General features: G+C 39.8%; 1 protein-coding gene across 3 annotated transcripts; it reads left to right on the top strand.

Annotated features, from left to right (window-relative positions):
- Window positions 1-12019: 12019 nt before the first annotated feature.
- Window positions 12020-17540, top strand: LOC137192287 (amino acid transporter heavy chain SLC3A2-like). Of its 3 annotated transcripts, none has more exons than XM_067602849.1 (11): window positions 12020-12136; window positions 12604-12763; window positions 12889-13055; window positions 14333-14506; window positions 14654-14748; window positions 14878-15005; window positions 15787-15896; window positions 16232-16431; window positions 16523-16576; window positions 16653-16872; window positions 17002-17540. In XM_067602849.1, exons 1-11 carry the CDS (start codon window positions 12103-12105, stop codon window positions 17166-17168), a joined length of 1509 nt encoding a protein of 502 aa, XP_067458950.1. In that variant the 5' UTR covers window positions 12020-12102; the 3' UTR covers window positions 17169-17540. The 3 variants fall into 3 exon arrangements, with proteins under 3 accessions (XP_067458950.1, XP_067458949.1, XP_067458951.1); XM_067602848.1 differs by having other exon boundaries at window positions 12045-12176; XM_067602850.1 differs by having other exon boundaries at window positions 12092-12188.
- Window positions 17541-22537: the final 4997 nt, after the last annotated feature.

Raw genomic sequence — 22537 nt, 5'->3', positions numbered from 1 at the left:
GCGATATATTTAAACAGTCCGGTGTTTCGGCTCAGTGATGAGCAAATGTACATGAAGAGAACTGACCAATAATCAGCAGAGTAAATTTAATCAAGTACTGTAATTAAAGCCGCTATGATCAATATTTTTCATAATAACACAGTCTGATCTATCAGAGTCTGCAGCTCCTCTCGGCTTTATGGAGCTTTATAGTGAGTTTCAGCTCGTTGTTTATCTGTCGGGCTGCAGATTTACTGTTCTGGTTCACTCTCAGCGCTCTCATAGCGTCGTTTTCAGAGAAAAAGCTGTAAAAAGCCACTGTACACTACCTGCTCAGCACCAAACACAGTTAGCTGTAGACTAGCTGGTGAACATAGTGGAGCATTTAGCAGCTAAAGAGCCAGATATTTCCCTCAGGAGTTGGTAGAGAGCAAAAACAGAGCTAGAAGAGAGTGAATATTGGACTTACATTCACCAGGTGGACAGAAATACGACTCCACATGAATGATAACGTTGCTCCGTATCTGCTGCATATGGAAATAAGCAACTTTACACTCCACTACATTTATTTCAGATTGATACTCAAGATTTAAGAGAACTTCATCCATCATATATAAATACACAGCAGGGATGAATTCGCTCCTCACTTCATTTAACATCCAGTATAATCAGAACAAACAGCCTGTACCAGTAAGAAAGATCTGAAGATGTAATTTATATTTTCTATGTTCACAATGAATTTAAATCTTTCACAGTCCGGCTGTGTTTCTTCTTGGTTCCCTGTTTGCTCTGTGAGTGTGTGTGTTTGTGTGTGTGTGTGTGTGTGTGTGTGTGTATGTATGTGTGTGTGTGTGTGTGTTTCCTTCCTGCTGCCAATCAACCAGCACACCTGCGATCCGTCCACTCATCAGGCTCCTGCAGTATTGATACTCAGGCTCTACACTCCGGTCTTCACCAGATCGTTCAGTTCGTGATTCTAACGTTACGGCCGAGTTTAACCTGTCAGTCGGAGTCTCTCGTGTCTGCCTGAGCCCGTCTGAGGCCTCGCTCTGCCTGCCCTGATCCACCGTTATTCAAACCTCCGTCTCTACAACTCCTCAATAAAACTGCATTTGAACTGTTGCAAGCTGTGTGTCTGAGTCCAAAATGAGCTTAAAACTCACAAAATCACGTTGTAGACATTTGTTTTCATGTTAAAGAGTCTTTTTTCTGTTGCCACTTAATTCTTAATTCAGCCAATGAATTAGTTCAGCCAATTAATTAGTTCAGCCAGCATTACATTTCTAACAAAATGTCTTTGTTTTTGCAGTTTAATAGTGTATGAACATAATTTCTAGGAGACAGAGTTGCTCCAGTTTATTTCCTATTTCTGCTGCTGTCATGTTAAAACATAGAAGTTGGTATATTTTTATTTGTTTGCTGGTAAAATAATGCACTTGCAGCATAAACACAATTATCACTGTAAGTAAAGTTAAAATGTACTCATTTCATAATTCATCAGCTTTATGTAACCCATCACTTAATATTCTGGAAGGATAATGAAGCAGAAATTGCTTTACTTCCACTCAGAACCAATAAATACTAGAATGTCTTGCATTCTTGTGCTAAAACTTGGACTTCCCAGCATTAGTTAAAAGCCTTTTCTAACTGGCCTTTTAAGCACCTCAGCACCTTAATAAATTCTTCTTCTTCTCCTTCCTTCTCCAACAGGTAAACTAACCGTAGCAGCAGCAGATGACGAGGCAGCGAAACTGCTCAGCAGCAGAACAGCAATTATGTCCAGTAACCATTAAGGTGTGATTGCACTGTTGGAATATACAGTCACTTTTTGACAACTGCAAAGCAGCTGGCTCGATAATTTTTGCAGCATCTTCAAACCTTCGTTCAAACCTTCACACTGTTAGCTGCTTTTCAACTGAGCTAATTAGTGTGAGTTTGATCCAAACGTCAAACTTTAATTGATCTGATGATTTTAATGAGGTGAAATGACAGGATCTGGTCTGATTCAGCAGGACGAAGCCAACAGGTGAGTCAAAGAGACTTCATGAGATTAATTTGAGTGAGAAATTGCAGGAGTAGCAGCCAGTTCACTGAAATACCGTCGCTCATTGCAGATGTAATTATTTCTGAGCTGGAGGTGAAAAATGTCAGAGAGGGACTTGATTAAAATCACAGACCAGCAGGTAATGTTTAAATCACTGCACCTCGTCAGGAATTTAATTTCTCCAAGGCAGAAAAACACGTTTACACGAGACTTCAGAAACTCCTGCTGGTTAAAGGACAAGTTCACAATATTTCCAGTGTGTCTTAAACCAGCAGTCAGGTGACTGTAATCATTCCTCCTGTTCATACTGGATACTAAAAGATCCTTCAAATGTGCTTTCAATGGAAGTGATGGAGGCCAAAATCCACAGTGTGTCCACACAGTCATTTAAAAGTCTGTGTGAAGCTTCTATTCAGCTTCAGCAGTCTGAGTTAGTCATATCAAGTGGATATCTGACACATTTACAGTCTTTTTAGCATCAAATTCCCTCTTTGTGTTTCCGCGGACAGTGTTTCCCTGTTGAGCTGCAGGTGGAAGTATAGTAACAAAAAGAGGGACTTTGACACTAAAAAGACTGTAACGTTGAAAGATATCTACTTGATTTGACTCATTTGGACGCTGAAGCTTCATATTAGCTTCAGATAAACTTTTAAATACATTTTTTACACAGAAGGAGGACTGTGGATTTTGTCCTCCATCACTTCCATTGTAAGGTCATTATGAAGGGATCTTCTAATGGTCAGTATGAACAGGAGGAATGATTACAGCAAGAAAAACATGTTAAAATACCAAAATCATAATTACATTGATCTACCTACTACGTATAATTGTGTGAGTCCGACAGATTGACACAGGAGATGCAACCATTAATCCAGTGTGGATAACGTTTATTGTTCTTCCTGCAGGTGTCTTCACCGGTCAGTCAGCTTTGTGTCACATCTCAGAGAGAATAATTATCACTTGTCCTCGTGTTTCCTTTCTTGTCTTAAGAAAGCACCGACGTGCACAAAGCCACGCGTTAAAACATGCATCATTTAACACACCCACACACACAGCTGTAGGACTGTCAGAATAAAACCTCGCCGTGCAGACATGGGAAGCAGCAGTAAGTGCTTTTTTTCCGACAGTATGGACCATGATGCGTGTAGAGGAAGCTCTGGCAGCTCTTTATATAATCACCATTTATTCTTCAGCCACACAAAGACCATCATTAGTCTACTTATATATGATAATGGTATGATTCATTTCCTGTAACTACCCAGATGGAGATGATGATGAAAAGATATTTTAAGCCCCATCTAAACAAAAAAAGAGGAAATGTGTCCTTGTCTTCCAAAATGTGACCGTCCAAAACACGGCACTTAAACGAACAGATGAAAAGATTGATATGGATCTCATGTCTGTATAGTAGATATGACTGTTAGCTTAGCTTAGCATAAAGACTGGAAACAGGTGGAGACAGTTAGCTTGGCTCAGTTCAAAGGTAACAAAATCTGCCTACCAGCAAGTTAAAAAAGCGTAAAAAATACTCACTAATCATCATTGTTTTGCATCAACACCGTCCCTAACTGGAGTGCAATATATTGAAAAATGTTCCTGATATTTTGTCCAAAGGGGCAAAATATAAATATAATGCCCTCCAGTACACCATCACCACCCACTGCAACCTCAACTATAAACATAAAGTAGAATTATCTTGAGAGAAACGAGGCTGATGAAGACCAAAAGTGCCAGTAACACAAAAACCATCAAAAAGATCTGAGACGTTCCTCAAGACTTCAACGTTTAAATACTAAAAAACATTCTGGCAATTAATTATAATAATAGAGACAAGATCTTTAACTGAATGCGTTATTTTATGTGAGTTGACTGTAGAAGTAGACACACATCTGTATACTGTACAGCTATTACTGAATGTACAACGCAACTTTTAAAACAAAACTTCAAACTTGTCTTTTATCTACAAACCTTTACTATAAGTTGACCTCTGTGTTTAAAAATTGTTGGAAACATTTGGGATAATGTAAGTACACAACTCAACAACATATATAACATAGGTCTAGTTGTTTTTACACATTTTAATGTGGAATTGTTACATATTAGAGCTTTAACTGTAATTTTATTCACTGTTAATTTTATAAATGTTTTTAAATTCTTGCATCTGTCTTTTTATGTTTTGTGAAGCAAACTGTATTGAATCTTCCCGTATGAAATATGCTATATATGTAAGATGTTTTCATTATCATTATTATTATTATTATTATTATTGTTATTATTATTATTATTATAAAAGTAACAGCTGTAATCTGTTCAGAGTTGTGCTAAAAAATGTCTTGAAGTATTTCCCCCGTTATATATTCTTTTTTCTCTCTCTAACAAATACATAATATTTATACAGTAATATTGTAAGGATGCTATCAGTATGAACACTATTATATGTAAGTGTAAATCTACACTGTGCACACTAAATGAAGTGTTTTTGAAGCCACTCTGACAGTTTCATTATTTCTCCTTTTTGTACTGATTTATTTCTGACATTTTACTTTTATAATTCTGACGTTTTATTATGTAATTCTGTTATCAGCAGCTTATGTAAAGCACTTCATGAAGAAATGTGCAGTACAGAAGCAGGTGCTTTGCCCTGTCATACCATTAAAATAGTAATTAATAGAGTGAATACTGTGCAGGAGCAGCAGGTGCAAATCCCTCAGTTTACATCAAATATTTGTTTTAAGTGCTGCGGGTTGAATGTTGAATATTTTTGCTCTGAACTAACAAGGCTGGAAGGAAACAAATGCAAAATACAAAGGGGATAAACTCGTCTTTTTTTCCTGTATTATCCAGATTAATGCCAAACTATGAAAGCTGTGTGGCTGCAGATGTCTCTCAAGAGAGTAAAATGTATCATATCTGAAGGATCAATGCCGCAGCTGCAACACAAAAGGCTCATCAAATGTTTTGTTCAGAAACGCGCACCGTCTCATTCCCCCTGATAATGACTGTCCTCCACCGGATCTCAGACAGGACGGCTGTGCAAAGATAAACTCCAGAACAAAGAGAAGAAATATGAATCTCTAGAACTCATCGTGATGCAGAGATGTTGCTTTTTGTTTGGATAATCGTCTCACATGCCAAAGATGAATAAACTCCGTGTTTGGTTTATGGTTGTAAATGATGGATGATTGGATGTGGAATTCCTTTCTGTCAACATCAGACTCTCTGTGTCAACACTCTCACTGTGATCATTTATTCACTGAGTCAACAAGGTGAAGTTTGACAGTCGTGTCTCAAACAGATTATGCCGTGTAAATATTATTTTCTATTCTTTTTTACTTTTGTGTCAACACAGAAGACGTGTGTGATGTTCGTGGAGGCCCGGGAGGATGGATGTACAGTCATCTTTCTTTCACTTTATTTTTTTTTCCTCTAACAAAGACCACGACATTTGAACGGCATAAAAGTAGATTTATTTGGATCGTCGAGAGGGTTCGGGATTGATGAGGAGAGTGTACGGTGGGCTGGATGCGGATCGAGGAGAGAGATGAAGCGGGGTCGATTGCTGGGGGATGAATGGGAGCTGAAGGTTGGTCCGGGTCATGTACGGTGGGATGATGGGGTCGAGGAGAGGGATGAAGGGGGTCGATGGCGTTGGGACGACCGGGGACCAAATGGAATCACAAAGAGGCTGGAGCGTCTAGGACCCTGGGGGTCGAGACTGAAGTTGGAGGGACGTGTCTCAATGAGCTTTCTGCTTCGTCTTCCCCCTGTGGTTCCTAGAATAGGACGAGAAGAATCACTTATGTGGAAGTATGAACCCTAACAAGCATGTCTTTGATGGCGGGAGGAAACCGGAGTACCCGGCAGAAACCCACGCAAACACGGGGAGAACATACGAACTCCACACAGAAAGGACCTGGGACGGCCAGTGTTCAAACCCGGGACAAGTGCTAAACCACAGTTAGCCACCGTGACGCCCATTGTGAGGGGAGAGAGGAGAAGAAAACCAGTGGTTTCCAACCTTTTTGGCTTTTGACGTCTTACAAAAAGCAGTGTGTAGTCGGGGTCACATTTCACATGTCTATGAGTTGTTAACAGCTCCACCAAATAGTGATTTTTCCCTCTAAACTTCTCACATGCTTTCATTTCAATAAATGTTCAAATGATCCAATATTTCAGCAAAAATCAAAGATTAGAGAAAAAGCCCAAAAACTGAAAACAGATTTGTGTATCAGAACTTTGTTTTTTCTTCTTTCCTCTCCCATTAATCATCTCACCACCCCTCAGATTTATCTGCTGACCCTTTGGAGGGACCTAACCCCTAGGTTGGGAACCACTGGACTAAACTAGCTAACTGTATATAAAGTAGTGTAAACTAGCTCCACCTCCAGCAGCTACAACAGTAACATGCTGCTCTAACACTGATGCTTCACTATTAATAATCTAATGATGTCATATATAATAATATATCAGTCAGAGGGACCAAACCACTACTTTTACTGCAATACTTTAACTACATCAAGCTCATAATACTTATGTACTTTTACTGCAATACTTTAACTACATCAAGCTCATAATACTTATGTACTTTTACTGCAATACTTTAACTACATCAAGCTCATAATACTTATGTACTTTTACTGCAATACTTTAACTACATGAAGCTCATAATACTTATGTACTTTTACTGCAATACTTTAACTACATCAAGCTCAGAATACTTATGTACTTTTACTGCAATACTTTAACTACATCAAGCTCAGAATACTTATGTACTTTTACTGCAATACTTTAACTACATCAAGCTCATAATACTTATGTACTTTTACTGCAATACTTTAACTACATCAAGCTCATAATACTTATGTACTTTTACTGCAATACTTTAACTACATCAAGCTCAGAATACTTATGTACTTTTACTGCAATACTTGTAACGGAGTATTTTTACATTGCTGTATTAGTACTTTTACTTAAGTAAAGGATCTGAGTACTTCCTCCAGTGTTGTCATTATTATGTGCATTTATTGCACCTCCAGGTGCTACATGACATTCTGTGGCTCTTTTTTCAGCTTGGGTTTCTATAATTGGATGGGTGTGTGCGCAAGAGGCGAGGTGATGCAATTCAAGCTAATGAGCTGCCAGTGAGAGCCTCGTGCCAGAAAGCTCTGCAATTTGTGCAACAAGGAATAAAACCCGCAGGAAGTGAGCCAGGCTGCGAAGCCAATTTGACAAATTGGTCAAGTCGTGACTTGTTTTACCATCAGAATTTGATCCATTCGGTCCAATAACATTTGGAAAGTCTAAAGGAGCCAAACGACTAAATTATTTTATCCCCATTCAAATGAGCGGAGAACCAACCAGAAGTTAGCGGCTCAGCTAGTGGAAGTCTCTAGTGAGCATGCTCTATGAGCCCAACCACCAGGAAGCCTGAGCAACATCCAGGTCATTTCTTAACAGCGGGAAACTATTTTTTGGCTTCACGACTGCGCAACTGAGCAACTTTCATAGGAATGAACGGGAGCCATCTTTGAGTCCGTTGGCACACCGGTGGTGGAAATTAAGTACATTTACTTAAAGATACAGTGTGTAAAGCTGGATTTACACGGTGAAACTTTCACGCAACTTTAGTTGCTTGAAACTTAGGTGAAATTAAGTTGCAATTGAGTTGCATGGTGTAAAACCTTCTGCAAAGCACTTGAAACTTGTCTGAAACTCGGCCCCAACTGTTGCAAAAGTCTCAACTTTGTGAAACTAGTTTCATGCAACAGCCAATCAAAACGCTGATAACGTGTCAGGTGATGACATCAAACTACTGCTGATACAACATCATTATCACCAAAATGGACAAAATAATAAAACAGAAGACTGTCTTTTCAGAAGGAAATTATTTATCTTCATAGATTTAGACTTTGGGCCACAAACATAACTTCAAGAAGTCAGAAAACGGGGGAAATAGAACACTGGAACCACTTTGCACTGGTTCATTAACTTCCTCTAACGCTGGAAACTGTCTCATCGTGTTCTTGTCAGACACACTGTAGTGACTGTCAGTCAGCATCTGGGACAATAAATACACTAGAAGTCACACTTCAAAACATGGTCCTTCGAACCAGATGTGGCAAATACTACGGATGACAAGATGATGAAGCAACCAGTCCCTGCCGCTCTACACGCCAGGTAGAATATGGACCATATGAGACAGAAACAGGAACACAGAGCAACTGCACAACTGGCTAACCCTAACCCTAACCCTGGCATCAAACCACCAGAGGGCAGCAGTGACTCTTTTCCTGCTTATGATGAGGAGATGATCAGCCCTCTTACATCCAAAGTTCATGAAACGTGCCTGCAGGAGCTAAAGGGGAGGACAAAGGATGTAATCGTGATGTCAACAGAGTCACTGCCTGTAGTCACAACCCACCCATTGAATCTGTCACTGAGACACTGCAGCAATGAGGATGGAGCCGTAACTTAAGGCTTAACTTAACGTAAGGCGGTCATTAGAGATCATCAGGATCCACATCAAACTGGTCAAACTGAATCATCTTCAACTGGAGACGACATGCTGCGATCAGATGTTAGTAGTGATGCAATGAGATTTCTGAAAGGCTGTTCTGGCCTTTTCATGTGGTGTTGACACTAAGTAAATGATCTGAATACTCTATTACTGTAAGTGTACATGATCAAACGCTTCACCACATCATTGGGATGTGCACCAATATCCCTGATAATACCTTTGGCATTTTAATTAAATGACTAGAGAATAATTTATTTTAAATTATTCCCCCCCTCCCCTGGGCCATCTATACAACCTTAGAATAATTATATCCCACAGGAAAAAGGCAGATTGATTTCCATTTGTCGCATAGTTTGCATCTGAATTACGGTAACTGGGATGCATGTGTGGGTGTCTTGGACACGCAGATGCAGATCCGTTTTGGCGGGTTTCTAGGATGGCTAAATGCAATGCTTTATATTTACTATTCAGCTCATTAAATGATATCAGTTTATTCTAGTAGAAATATAAACCAGGCAAGGCAGATTTGGGACTTTTCAGCAGGAGAAGAGCTGGTGCGGCAGAAAGACAACAATAGAAAGTTATTAAGCCAGAGGAAGTCATAGAAGGAAGGAAGGGCTGATAATACTCACAGCACACAGCTGGTAAAGCCACATAGACGAAGAGGAGAGCAGTCAGCGGGGAGAAACGCTCTGCCAACATTTTACACCTGGTCCTGTGCAAAGAGCATCAAAAGAAAGATGAAATGTGTAAAATATCTGCAGGAAAAAGACATCCTCACTGAGTAAACATGAATTTCTTCAGTTTCTAAATGAGATGCATGAATTCAAGAAAGGCAGTCCAACCTATAAAAATCCTACGATCCACTGTAGATCGACCAGAACAAAATTATAGACCATAATCCTGCAATACACTCACTATGTTTGGAGTGCAGATACACATATCCTGGTGTAAAGATGCTGTTACTTTATTATGACATAATATCACTATAAATTAACTATAGAGGAGCACACACACAAGACAAGATGTGTTGGAGATAAAGCACTATATTTCTAACAGGGATCCTACTATTTGAGAGTATTATTAATAAAGAGACCTCGCTATGGAATATAATTGCAATCTGGAATAAAGCAAACTTACCTCTTACTCACCTCAGTTTTCGATGTCTTCGCAGCCCCATCTCGTTATTCCTGTCTGCTAAAAAAAGATCAGAGGTAACTTAACCGATCATCTTTCAAATGTTGTGATGTAAAATCCAGATGAAAGCAGAATCCCAGACTGTGCCTCGGTGTCTCTGCACGTCCGTGTTTCCATTTAACAACCCAAGAGGAGAGTGAGTGGATGCACTGGCACACACACGGGAGATGCTGCTGAGACTGATGGTGGGTCCGTATGTGTGGAGGAGAGAGAGAGAGAGAGAGAGAGAGAGGGAGAGTCTCAGCAGAGCTTCGTTCACCTGATGGGAGGATCATTTCCCAAATCTACATCCTGTTTGCTACTTATTTTTTCCTGTATAATAGCCTGCTAAAACGTGTTGATGAAAGATGACAATAAGAAGATAATCACCACTCACTCTCCACCTGCCAGCTGTCCCTAAAATATGAGTTTAAAATGATGAAAGAGGATGAAGAAAATTCAATAAATAGGTTGGTTCAAGCTTGAACTGGTGAAGACAGAAATAATCTTCATTTTCTTTGTTTAATAAGGAAAAAAAAGCATACATGTGAACATATGTACCTAATCCCACATATTTAAACTTGCAGTCATATAGATTTACATTTTTTACGTATGCTCCCAATCCTCTTCCCACTCCCAGTCAGGAAAGAGAAATATCTAATATCCACTTCATTAGGTGCATCTGTTCAATCTAATGCAATCCAATACAACAGCTCTGCCATAAATTCTATATTTACAAAGCTTATTCATTTTCAGTTTTTGTTGACATTGTCAGAAAGGTGATAATTCTAAAAGTGTCTCTGATATTTTGCCCACTCTATTAACATACGTAAGGGGGGCAACACATTAGGAACACCATTCAAAATAACGCATCCCCAGTACACAACCACCACTCATTATGACCTCAATAATAAACATAAAGTAGAATTATCAATATTATATTTGATACCGAAGACACACACACCATCAACAGCTTAAAATCTAATTGTACACCCAACAAAAATAATGAACAATAATATTGAAATAGGCTACAACAGTCAGAAACTGCAAGCTTACTCTTGATGATTACAGCAGGAGATGACGGGGCTTGGTGCAGAACACAAATTATTTTTATTACAGTCAAACGACTCAGTTCTCTTTCAAAGGAGAGCAGGGACAAAGTCCAGTCTGTGTGTCATCATTGATGTCCCGATGCCAGTTTTTATCTGACTGACAGTTGAAAACAGTCTTTCAACAGTAACTTACAGCTTGTTGCGGCTGAATTAGCAGCCACGTACGTGTCGTGACTACTCGGCACTTGATGAGGAGAAACTAGTGCAGGAGGAGGTGTCTGGGTTGAGAATGATGGCTGAACTTGAACTGATTTCTCTTCCTCCTGCTCCTCACTTCTTTTGTGGCTGTTTTGTTTCTGCGTGATTCTTATCTTAACCTACATTAAAAACAGTTAGCTAGCGGACAGCTAGCTACAGCTAACGGACAGTAGGCTTCTGTTCCTGTGCGCGGGCTGGACACAGTGAAAGAGGATGAGCTGCTCGCTGCTCACAATCTGGCATTTGCACTGCCACTCAAAGAATCTGATTTGACTCATTTCACTATCAGCATTAACATAACTATTTTTTTTATTCCCCAATCAAGTTAGCGAAGAGCTAACCGGAAGTTAGTCGGTTCGGCCGGCGGAAGTCTCTGGTGCTGATGCAGATTACCGTAATTAACATTAATGCAGTAACAAAAAAATAACAGAGTAAACGGAAGCAGATCAGAAAACAAGGAGGCTTCCTAATAAAAATATGAGCAAATATACCTATCAGAGGGAATCAGAAATAAATGCCTGTCTCTAATATAAGCCTACTTCCAATAAAGGTCTGGTATCCTCTGCAGTTGAGATAAATAAAGGCCCCGGCCACTATTAGAGGAAATACGGTAGTTTTGTTTACTTAGTTCATGTGTGGACTGATCCTCATCAAAATTTATTGTATTGTATATATTCTTGATATTCCAAATTGTAGTTGATTTAATAAAACTCAGACATTTTTCCCCCCATTTTTTCTTATTCAACCACCCACCCCACCTCAAAAAAAGAGGTATGAACCCAACCATGGATTTTTAGAATTGTTACACATCCTCATCTCTGATACATAGTGCCATAATACACAGAAACAATTGCCTAAAAGTGGTCCTAAAACCAGACATTTCATTAGCAGTCAATGATAGATGGAGACCCTCATTTTAATCCACAGACTGTAGAAATAACTTAGTTATAATCAGTTTTAATTAGGGGTCTTTTCTGAATAGTACATTGCACTCTTATTGTGAAGGTTAAGTACAGTGTTTCCGTTGTTTAAGCCAACTGAAGAAAGCGCCGTTTTATTAGACACCTGCGGGACACATGCATTTCCAAGAGCTGCCTGTCTATGTTAATGGTTTGTTACAACAGCAAATGCTATAAATACGAAATAGTGTGTAAGTAAATAGGTTAGTATTTATTTTCCAGCGGGTTTAGGTTTCTCAGCTTTAACGGTTGAGAAAAACCGCTCGAAAATGAAAGCTAACTGCTGTTAGCAGGACAGTTGCAAGCGTTACTTAGCAACCCTCTTTTAACATTAGAAATTAGCCAACGTTATATGAGTTTAGCTTTTGCTTTTACTTCTTAACCAGGGGCTAGCTATAGATCAGATGTTAGACTAACAATTCAAATGACTGTAAGAAACCCCCTGTCTTTAAGAGGTTTTATTTTTCTCTTAAAATTGATCAGATTTTGGGTCCTATGTTTGGCTGTATAACAGTTTTGTGTTCAGCGCCCACAGTCTCTGCCCTGGAGAGGAGACAACATCAAAATAAATTGACAATGTGTTATTTTTCCTCTTTTATCCAACACTGTGTTTCTCAGTCTCTGTCACCATGAATAAGTACACTGAGGTTGATATTAAAGAAGTGGAGCTACGTGAGATGACAGGTGACGTCCAGACTGTAGGCCGAAACAAAAATGGCAGCCTCAAGCGGAAGGTTCTGTCTACAGATGAGCTGATGAAGGATGCTGGCACCCTAGGGTAAGAGCTGCTGGACAACAGTTCCTATAAACACATATTAGTTACAAGTCTTGTATTTTCATGTGGCATAAATCCAACAGTGGTGTTTAACATTTTTCCCCCCACGCTCATCCTTTCCTGCTTAGACCGGTGTTTTGGCTAGTGTTTGGGCTTTTCATCGTGGTCCTGGTTGGAGAAATACTTTACATAGTCCTGACCCCTGGCTGCAAACCCGTCTCTGAGATGAACTGGTGGAACAAAGGACCTCTGTACCAGATATCTGACCTTGTGGCCTTCTCTGACGGACTGGCAGGTAGAGTATAGAGTAATGTTTTTGTTCCTTACAGACTTAAAATTTTAAGGATGATGCCCCATCTTGCTGCTGAACATTATGATGGAAGTATATGATGATCATTCACATGCTCAATTATGTCTCATAATTTGTTGCAGCAATTTTTGGGACACCATTAAGACACCAAGACCTTGAGGAACACCACAGAAAAAAAATCATGCTGTGATTTGGTATCAAAAACTTTTGACATTTGGAGATTTCTATAAGAACTGCATTTTTCAGCAATGGCAAGCACTTCTGTTCTGGACATTACTCAGAAACTCCCTTATTGTCCATATACCCAGGAAAGCCATACATCCTCTGGATGCCCTCAGTCTCTAGTTTCATGAGCTTATTCTAGAGGTCACAACAGGTCGTTTTATACAGTGAGGTCAAGCTTTAAAAAATAGTCTCACTACAATGAAATGGCTACTATGGGGACTAACTTCATCACACATGATTACAATTGGGCTCATTGAATCCACAAGAGTCTCAGCTTTCCAGTCAGACTGAATTTATGTAATTCCAAGACTGTTTAGTGACCGCAGTATGCAGAAATATTCAAATACATCAATTTTAGAATAGGCGAAAATAACACATTTATACTGCATGCAAAAAACGACATGGTTTTTGCCCAAAACTACATAGGATTAGCAAGAAGTTGGCATATCTGTAAAGGGGAGACTCGTGGGTACCCATACAAAAATTTTCATTCAGATATCTTGAGGTGAGAGGTCAAGGGACCCCTTTGAAACATGGCCATGCCAGTTTTTCCCTCACCAAAAGTTAGCCTAACGTTGGAGCGTTATTTGTCCCCCCTCACAAGCTAGCATGACGTGGTACCAGTGGATGCCTTAGGTCATCTAGTTTCATATGATACCAGTGTCTTCACTCTGACTTTGAGCCCGCTACAGCCTCTGAAAGACAGTAATGTTGGCCAAGAAAGTCGGCGTCCTTGTGGAGTTTAAGAGGTTAAAGAGAAAGTCACAATTATTATCCTTCATTTTCCAATTTTTATTTGAACCATGTAGGTTTTTCTTAAGAGGCAGGAACAGAGGACAGATTGTCCTGCTGTTCTTAGAGTGAATTATTAGGGAGCACTCAGGTTTCCGACAGGCTTTGGGAAGAACTCCAACAACTGACTTGGTGTTGTTTTCATATAGAAAATTGTGCTCAGACTTCACATGGCCAGCAGATGCTCCTGAAATTCCCACACACATGACATTTCATTCTCCCCTCATCTCTCTATTTGTCTCTAGGTGTTGAGAAAAAGTTGGACTACATCAGCGAGTTGGGGGTGAAAGGCCTGGTTCTGGGCCCTCTTCACACCATACAGGTCGACCAGCCGGACACCCTGAATCTGACAGAGATCAACCCGACCCAGGGAACAGAAGCAGCCCTGGTTGCCCTGCTGGAAAAGGCCCACAAGAAGGGTAGCTCATCACACAACTGAGATCACTTATATGACTTTTAAAGCTTGAATCATTCACAGTCAGTAGTAACACGTTAGCTAGAATTTGTGGGGATTTGGATCAACTCCAGGTGTTGTAAGCAAACTGTTTTGATCCTTTTCCTCTCAGGCATTTCTGTGGTTCTTGACCTGACTCCAAACTACCTGGGAGCTTCTCCCTGGTTCAGAACGGGTGATCTTGACGATGTGATGGAGAAAGTCACAGTAGGACACAAACACACATAATTTATAGCGATCCTTCATTCACTGACTTCAAATGTGTGAAAGTGAGACACTCACTCTAAGATGTATCTGTCATGTCATTAGACTGTTCTTGCTGCTGTTCTCTTCCAGACTGCAGCGGCTCACTGGCTGCGGTTGGGTGTTGATGGCATCAAGATATCTGACCTCAGTCATGCCTCCATGTCTCCTGATTGGTCAAAGCTGCAGTCTGCCGTCCAGGGCAACAACACCAAGAAGAGGTAACAACAGCTGCCACTTTTAGACTAACTTCGGTTCTACATAAGTAAACAAATCTGTGCAGGAACACTGAATGTTTCATTTGCAAGACCTTTGAATAAAATTCACTATTTTCCTGCAGACATTAAAAAGCATTTTTGAACACTAGTATGATAGTATAGACGTCCTTTAATGACTATATAAATCAAACTGTGCTGTGTGGAAGAGCAGAGAGACATTTAGAGTCTATCTAGGTGTGAGTGAGTGATATAATTTAAATATCAGCTGTTTCAGGAAGCTACAATTAGCATTTAGTTTTTGTTAGCAGAGTTGCCCTGTTGCAGAATTAGTCAGACTGAACTTTCTTAGGAAAAAGGACAGGAAGCTAACGCTGTTGTGTTACACATCACACCTCTGAATCCAGAACACCGGCATGCAATGTAAAAGCACACACAGGGGCGGCATTATGCCAGCTTTGTTTGGTTCAGTGTAAACAAGCAAAGGCGGCTTAATTACAGATATTCTGTATGGCTATAATGCCGGATCTCTGTATGAAAGAACCCAGGGACAGATGGATCAGGGAAGGCATCCACAGAAAGCACGCTCATGGTAAAGCGACACCTTGTGGCGGCTTTGAGGAACGAAACAAAATAGACTTTAAGTCAGACCTCAACATTTAAGGTTGTATTTCAAAATGCTAAAATTCTTTACATATCTTATATTTTTCACCTTTCAACTGGCTGAAACAGTGTCAGCAGTGAAACCTGTAATGTGACTAATTGTACTACATTCTGTTTCTCTCAGGCTGCTGATGGGTGTGGTGGAAGGTGTTTCAGCTGCAGAGGTGTCTCAGCTCATCACTTCCTCTGGTGTCGATCTCGTCCTGTCTGACCTGCTCAGCTCCAGAACAGGGGGTAGACAGTAGTGTCTGTTTGTCTGCCACAGTTTATCTTCCTTGTTTTTTGGCTGCTTTCTCTTATGCAACATACAAAATATCACAATATTTTGAACAGATTACATTAATTAAGTTTGATTTTTCATTCATTTTTCTATATTCTTTGTATTGAATCATACATCATTCTGTTTATCATATGTGGCTCGCTGTTATTCATGCAGCGTTTTTCAACAGAATACCTGTTGTTTTATTCCCTGCTGTTCCTCCATTTTTACTCTCATAGTGTCTAAATGAAGAACTAACAATTGCACACAGATGGTGCATCGCAGGTGATAATTTGACCTGAATATGCAGGTGTGGAGCACATCAAGGACATGAACATCCTTCACTCTCAGCAGAGAAATGTGGGCTGGGGTCTCGGTGCCGCCCGACTGGACCAGCTGTCTAAACAAGTCATTTCTCAAGACCTGATCCGTCTCTACCAACTCCTGCTGTTCACCATGCCGGGAACTCCGGTGTTCACCTACGAAGACGAGATCGGCCTTCAGGCACAGGTAAGCAATAAAAACACAGCAGGTGTACAGATGTTTCAACAACCTTACAGCTGCTGCAGGGTGTAACCTCACATCTTTGTTCCCTCATCAGGGTGGAAAGATGGTTTGGGACATAGAGAAGGAACCTGCTGAAGGAGCTGTTGAAGTAAGAGTTGAGTGTCAAAAACATTAATTGTGTTTATAAAAAAAAAAAAAAATGTCCTCAATTCTCACATTTACAGGCTGAGCGGAAGAAACACGTTGCTATAAGGAAGTGGTTCAGATCCCTCAGCGAACTGCGAGGCAAAAAGCCTTCTCTCCTCAACGGCGACTTCTACCCTCTCCACTCCCGCGCCTCCTCCCTCGCTTTCCTCCGCATGTGGGACCAGAGCGAGAGATACATAACAGCTGTCAACTGGGGAGCAGCGTCTGAGAGACTCTCACTCACACCGGAACCTACAGGCTAGTTCAACAGAAACGTCTCGTTAAGATGTATTACCTTCGTCTTTGTGATTTTTCACAATCGTTTAACAGAAGGAGGTCAAAACGCAACAGATCTCGAGCTTAACACCATTTTCTTTGTTCCTGCAGTGGGACTAGTGTTGCCAGAGAAAGTCAAGGTCAAGCTGTCAACTGACCCGAGCCTGGAGGCAGAATCCACAGTCAGCCTGGACAGAATCATCCTGGCACCCAGACAAGGAGTCCTGCTGGAGTATCCCGCTTGTTTTTTTAACAGGACACTAGTCAGTCGGTCCTAATGGAAGGAGTAAGGTGGCAAATTCAAAAGATACAGAACATTTCTCTTTCTCTTTGACTGAACAGTCAATGAAAAAGCTGCCATTTAAATCCAGAACATTGTCCAGATGTGTGACAGACGTTTCTTCAGTCCTTGTGGGTTTTTTATGATACATTTTAAGAAATTCTGTTGTATTAACAGTTCTGATTTGTTTGTTTGTTTTTCATGCACTTTTCTCTGTTTTTGTCACTGAAAGGCATGTAATGCACAGGAAAAACAAGTTAACTTTGGACATGTGACTGTGACTGTGGTTTAAAAGGTTTTAAGAGCGATGTGACAAGGACGGATATGAAGACTCTGTTTTGAATAATAATTTGTGTTTGCAGTCAGAAAAGTGTCAGTGAGAGATTTAATTCTACACAATCATCCCCCGTGTGATACCAGACTGGTGTGTTCTGTAACAGTCTGTAAAAGGTGTTTGAGAGAAGGAGCGAGAGACCGGAGATGTAAGGATGCTGGTGACAGGAGCACAGGGACGAACCTCAAATCCTCCGTCTGAATCTCATTTTGAGTCTCAGTGGCAAGAAGATTAAAGTCTGGAAATAATGTGAGTAGAGACTGGAGAGCAAATTACCTTGATGTGTCCTGACCAAGCTGTCAGAATGCTGCTTCTTCATTTAACCACTGCTGCCTTAAAGGACCAGTCCCTAGGATTTAATGCCACCTAGCAATGAGGTTGCAGATTGCTGGGCTACTGTAGAAACATGGTGGTGCAACATGGCGGGCTCTGTGGAAGAGGACTAGCTCATTCTAAGGAAAATACAATGATTCTTATTTTCAGCTGATTATATGCTAGTTACAACACACCATTTCTGCCAAGTCTGCTCCGCTAGATGCCACTAAATTCTACACACTGCACCTTTAAAGGAATAACCTCGCAGGGCAGCTGGATTCACAAGATCACGAGATTAAATGAGAAGTGCTTTTTGAAAGCGCCGGCCCTTTTCCAAACGTTCTGTGTAACAAACCATCTGGTGCATCAGGTTGTTAAAGGAGAGCAGATGAATCACATGTATTTGTCAGAAGGGCTGAAATGACTCTAGAGAAGCTGCGATGGAAATGTGTTGTTTATGAACAGCGTCTCTATTTGCTGCCACTCCTGGCAGCCTTTTAACTCCACAGCGGAGAGCTACATCATCAGAGGAACTCTTGTTTTGAGGGTGATTTTCAATCATGTGGTATTGTGTCTCGAGCGTCTGTATGTTTTTGTTCCAAACACTCAAATTCACTGATTAGTAAACAAACAAAACTGATTTTGGGGAGCTTTGAGGGATGATTCACTGAACGACGGCTGACAAAAGATATTTCAAGTGTCTCAAAGAAATGATTGCTGGCGACTAAACCCCAGGCACAGAGGAAAATCAGAAACTAAGGCTGGGCGTGTTGTTTAAAGGCAGAAGCGAGTGGGACACAACATTCAAAGTTGGCTCCTCCTCCCCAGCTCAACAACACCAGAAGCCCCCGACCGCAGTTGCCAGAACGCAGCCCAATGTCGCCCTCACACCCTGAGCGCTGTTATTGGCTGGAGGCTACACACCTGCTGCCCAAAGGTTGATGCCCAGAAACATCCAGAGTCTCTGCAGATAAATACACCGCCACACACTTCTACTGGCTCATAAGAAATGTATAAGAGGGATTATTTTTGTCTATACATTTTTTACTACTCATTCTGCCTTTAAGGTAACAGTGAAAATGATACAAGACAATATGATCCAGGAATTTGAGTTGGAGCTACAGATTAATGCATTTAAAGGCTTATCAGACGCCAAAACACCACACAGCGGTTTGTAAAACTCACAGACAGGATTTTACAACTCTGGAAGGTTAACACAGCGTTCATGTTACAAAGCGGTCCACCAGGAATGTGTGTTCCTGCATGCATGTGATTGGCCAACACAGCACCTTGCTAGATGACGTCACATCGCAACAAAAGGTGAACCAGCTTATGATAGGGCTGTTTTTTTTTCATGCAGAGCTGATGTTAGTCTGAATGTTGCCTAATGACCACGAATCCCACCATGTTTCACCTTCCTATCCACCAACATAATCTGTCAGGAAAAGAAATTAAGAGATAATTGACGCAATAATTAAATAATAAGCAAACATAAGCTATAATAAGAATTATAATAGTAATAATAGAAAATTAATCTAAAAAACAAACAAAAACAGTGTTGTTACGACACATCAACCCTTCACCATGAATGACAGATATATTGTCGTTTTTACTGTGTTTCAGCAATATCATCCAACTTGCAGTCAGTAGATCCCTGAGGATACGTTTACAACTTTTTAACTCTGTATTAACCCTAAAACAACAGGCAGCTTTTAAATGAACCTGTAATACTTGGTATTAAGTATAACTTGGTAATACTTGTGTACTTTTACTTAAGTAGGATTCTAATTGTATGAATTTTACTTGTAATGGAGTATTTTTACATTGTGGTATTTCTACTTTTACTTAAGTGAAGGATCTGAATACTTCTTCTAGTCCAAGCAACAAAATGTATTCAAGCAGACATTTCAATCCAAGTTGGTGCCACAACAGCACAATGAAACCATGTTGTATCTGTGTCCACACACACTCACATCTTCACTGTTTGTCTCATGTTCAGTTACAGTTAAAATGTAAACAACTGTACGCAGCAAACACTCCTCAGGTCATTTATTGTAGGCAGAGCAGCTGACAGATGTATAATATATATTATATACTAAATGTCGACAGCAGGATGGTTATGAGTGTGATTATGTTTGTGGTCTACAGAGGAGAAAATAACAACATATGATGTGTAATAACATAAATGTGAATTAACTTGATATTTGAGCAACAAAGTTAATTACTGCAGCCCTTTAAATCACAAGTCGTTTTAGCAATCTTCATGTATTATCATCTTCATCTCAGTGCTGAAATTAACTACATAACTTACAAACATTAATGCACATTATTGCACCTTCACATTACTATAGTTTACAGTTATACAACTGTGAAGCACATCAGTCAATCAAGCAATTAGGAGCCAATTAAGACTAAAACACTAAGATAACTTTAAACTATCTTGCAAAACTCAAACATAATTGCTGAATGATGGAAACAGGAAGACAACTTAAATTCTGATTCACAAACCAAACAGTGTGAGAATACTTGAGTAAAGGCTCTGCTCTGCATGCAGCGAGTGCAGACACTGAGGTGACGACATCGTTGCTCGTTAACAGGGATAGGCAGGCTTTCTCTCACTTAACATTTAAGTTGATTAACATTCCGTAGTGCAGCTTTGTGTTGTATGGAAGCACATTGCATTCACCAGAGGAAACAAATTGGAGGCCTTATCTCCTAATCGTGACTTCCTGATCTCATAATTATTATTAAATGTTAAGGTGATTATCAATCATCGCTTTTTGAAAAGATCTACCTGATTTAATTGGCCTCTATTTCCTCTGCGGTCTGAGATATTAATGTCACTCAGTAATGTGGATGGAATAATTATTATGAGTTTAATCAGACGTCCTGATGACATCATGCAGATATGAAAGCAGATGTGAAATAAAGCTGTAGCATTCTGCACATTGTTTTGTTATGTAGCCCACTTGACAATAAGAGTAAACATTACAATAAGTATGTCAACATTGTAAAGTTGCTGCTTGAAGTCTCTTCGTTCGTTCCTCCTGTTCATACCGACCATTAGAAGATCCTTTGGTCAACCCAGCTGCGTAAACCAAGTGCCTCAGTGATTACTCAACCATTTCCTGCATCACCCTTTATTAGTTTGGAGCAGTACTATAACAGACCAATTACACGCAAGAAAGATTATATCCTGCTATTTAGAATAATTCCCTTTAATCCTCTGTCCCTTGTGTGCTGTTCACAGGCTCCGGCAGTCACATATCCTGGGATCATAGTGCTTTTCAATTTCTGAGGCCTCTGAGGAAGAAAAAGGACAATCTGCTCAGCTGTAATCCTGCACCAGGTGATGACGGTTCTGATTCATAACTCATGTTCTCATCAAAACGAAGGACTGTATTCAATGTGCCGCCAGTGCTGGAGGAACAGGGAAAGCCAAGATCATTTCACACCAATAAGTCTTAATTATTTCAACAATGTTTGAGGAGCGGAGGCCCACTTCCTGTTTCAGTAACTGTACAGTCAGAACAAATGATGAACAACAGCTGTTTATTTACACATCCAGCAGACATTAGCATTCATTTAGAGTTGTGTCCAAAAGCAGCAGTGGAAGTATTCAGATTCTTTACTGAAGTAAAAGTACCGATACAGCAATGTAAAAATACTCCATTACAAGTAAAAGTCCTGCATGAAAAATCCTACTACAGTAAAAGTACATAAGTATTATGAGCTTGATGTAGTTAAAGTATTGCAGTAAAAGTACATAAGTATTATGAGCTTGATGTAGTTAAAGTATTGCAGTAAAAGTACATAAGTATTATGAGCTTGATGTAGTTAAAGTATTGCAGTAAAAGTACATAAGTATTATGAGCTTGATGTAGTTAAAGTATTGCAGTAAAAGTAGTGGTTTGGTCCCTCTGATTGATATATTATTATATATGACATCATTAGATTATTAATAGTGAAGCATCAGTGTTAGAGCAGCATGTTACTGTTGTAGCTGCTGGAGGTGGAGCTAGTTTACACTACTTTATATACAGTTAGCTAGTTTAGTCCAGTGGTTCCCAACCTAGGGGTCGGGCCCCTCAAAGGGTCATCAGATAAATCTGAGGGGTGGTGAGATGATTAATGGGAGAGGAAAGAAGAAAAAACAAAGTTCTGATACACAAATCTGTTTTCAGTTTTTGGACTTTTTCTCTAATCTTTGATTTTTGCTGAAATATTGGATCATTTGAACATTTATTGAAATGAAACCATGTGAGAAGTTTAAAAATCACTATTTGGTGGAGCTGTTAACAACTCATAAGCTGTATTTGGAGCCACCTACTACATACTACTGATGGTAGGTAGATAACTTTAATTTTTGACTGTTTTGAAAAGATGCAATCCTGAACGTCTTAATGTTTTATCACACCAGCATGTGAATGCACCACAGAAATGACTCTCTCATACACACTCTTAGTTCAGTTTAGTTCAGTTTTCTGTAGCTGTAAACATCATTGAAAGGACACATTCATAATGTATTTTTATTTTCATTTTCAGCATCTTTTAACAGAGCATTAAAACATTTTCCCATCGTTACTGCCTACAGTTCAGCGATATTTGATTTCAAAACAAAGATTTAACATTAGTTACAGTTAGTTATTCAATAAGTCATTCTTTATCATACAAATTAAACAGATTAGATTTATTGTCCAGAGTCTTCATGCAGGCAT

Source organism: Thunnus thynnus, chromosome 11 (genome assembly GCF_963924715.1).
Source record: "Thunnus thynnus chromosome 11, fThuThy2.1, whole genome shotgun sequence".
Lineage (NCBI taxonomy): Eukaryota > Metazoa > Chordata > Actinopteri > Scombriformes > Scombridae > Thunnus > Thunnus thynnus.
Note: the sequence above shows the minus strand (reverse complement) of the source record. Positions and strands in the feature narration are given on the sequence as shown.

Bases quoted from the DNA above. Each gene is read 5' to 3' on its own strand.
- LOC137192287 (XM_067602848.1), top strand. From the start codon at position 12,128: ATGTTAATGGTTTGTTACAACAGCAAATGCTATAAATACGAAATAGTG. The intron at 12,177-12,603 runs GTAAGTAAATAG...TGTGTTTCTCAG, and splicing joins CTATAAATACGAAATAGTGT to TCTCTGTCACCATGAATAAG. The intron at 15,006-15,786 runs GTAACAACAGCT...TGTTTCTCTCAG, and splicing joins GGCAACAACACCAAGAAGAG to GCTGCTGATGGGTGTGGTGG.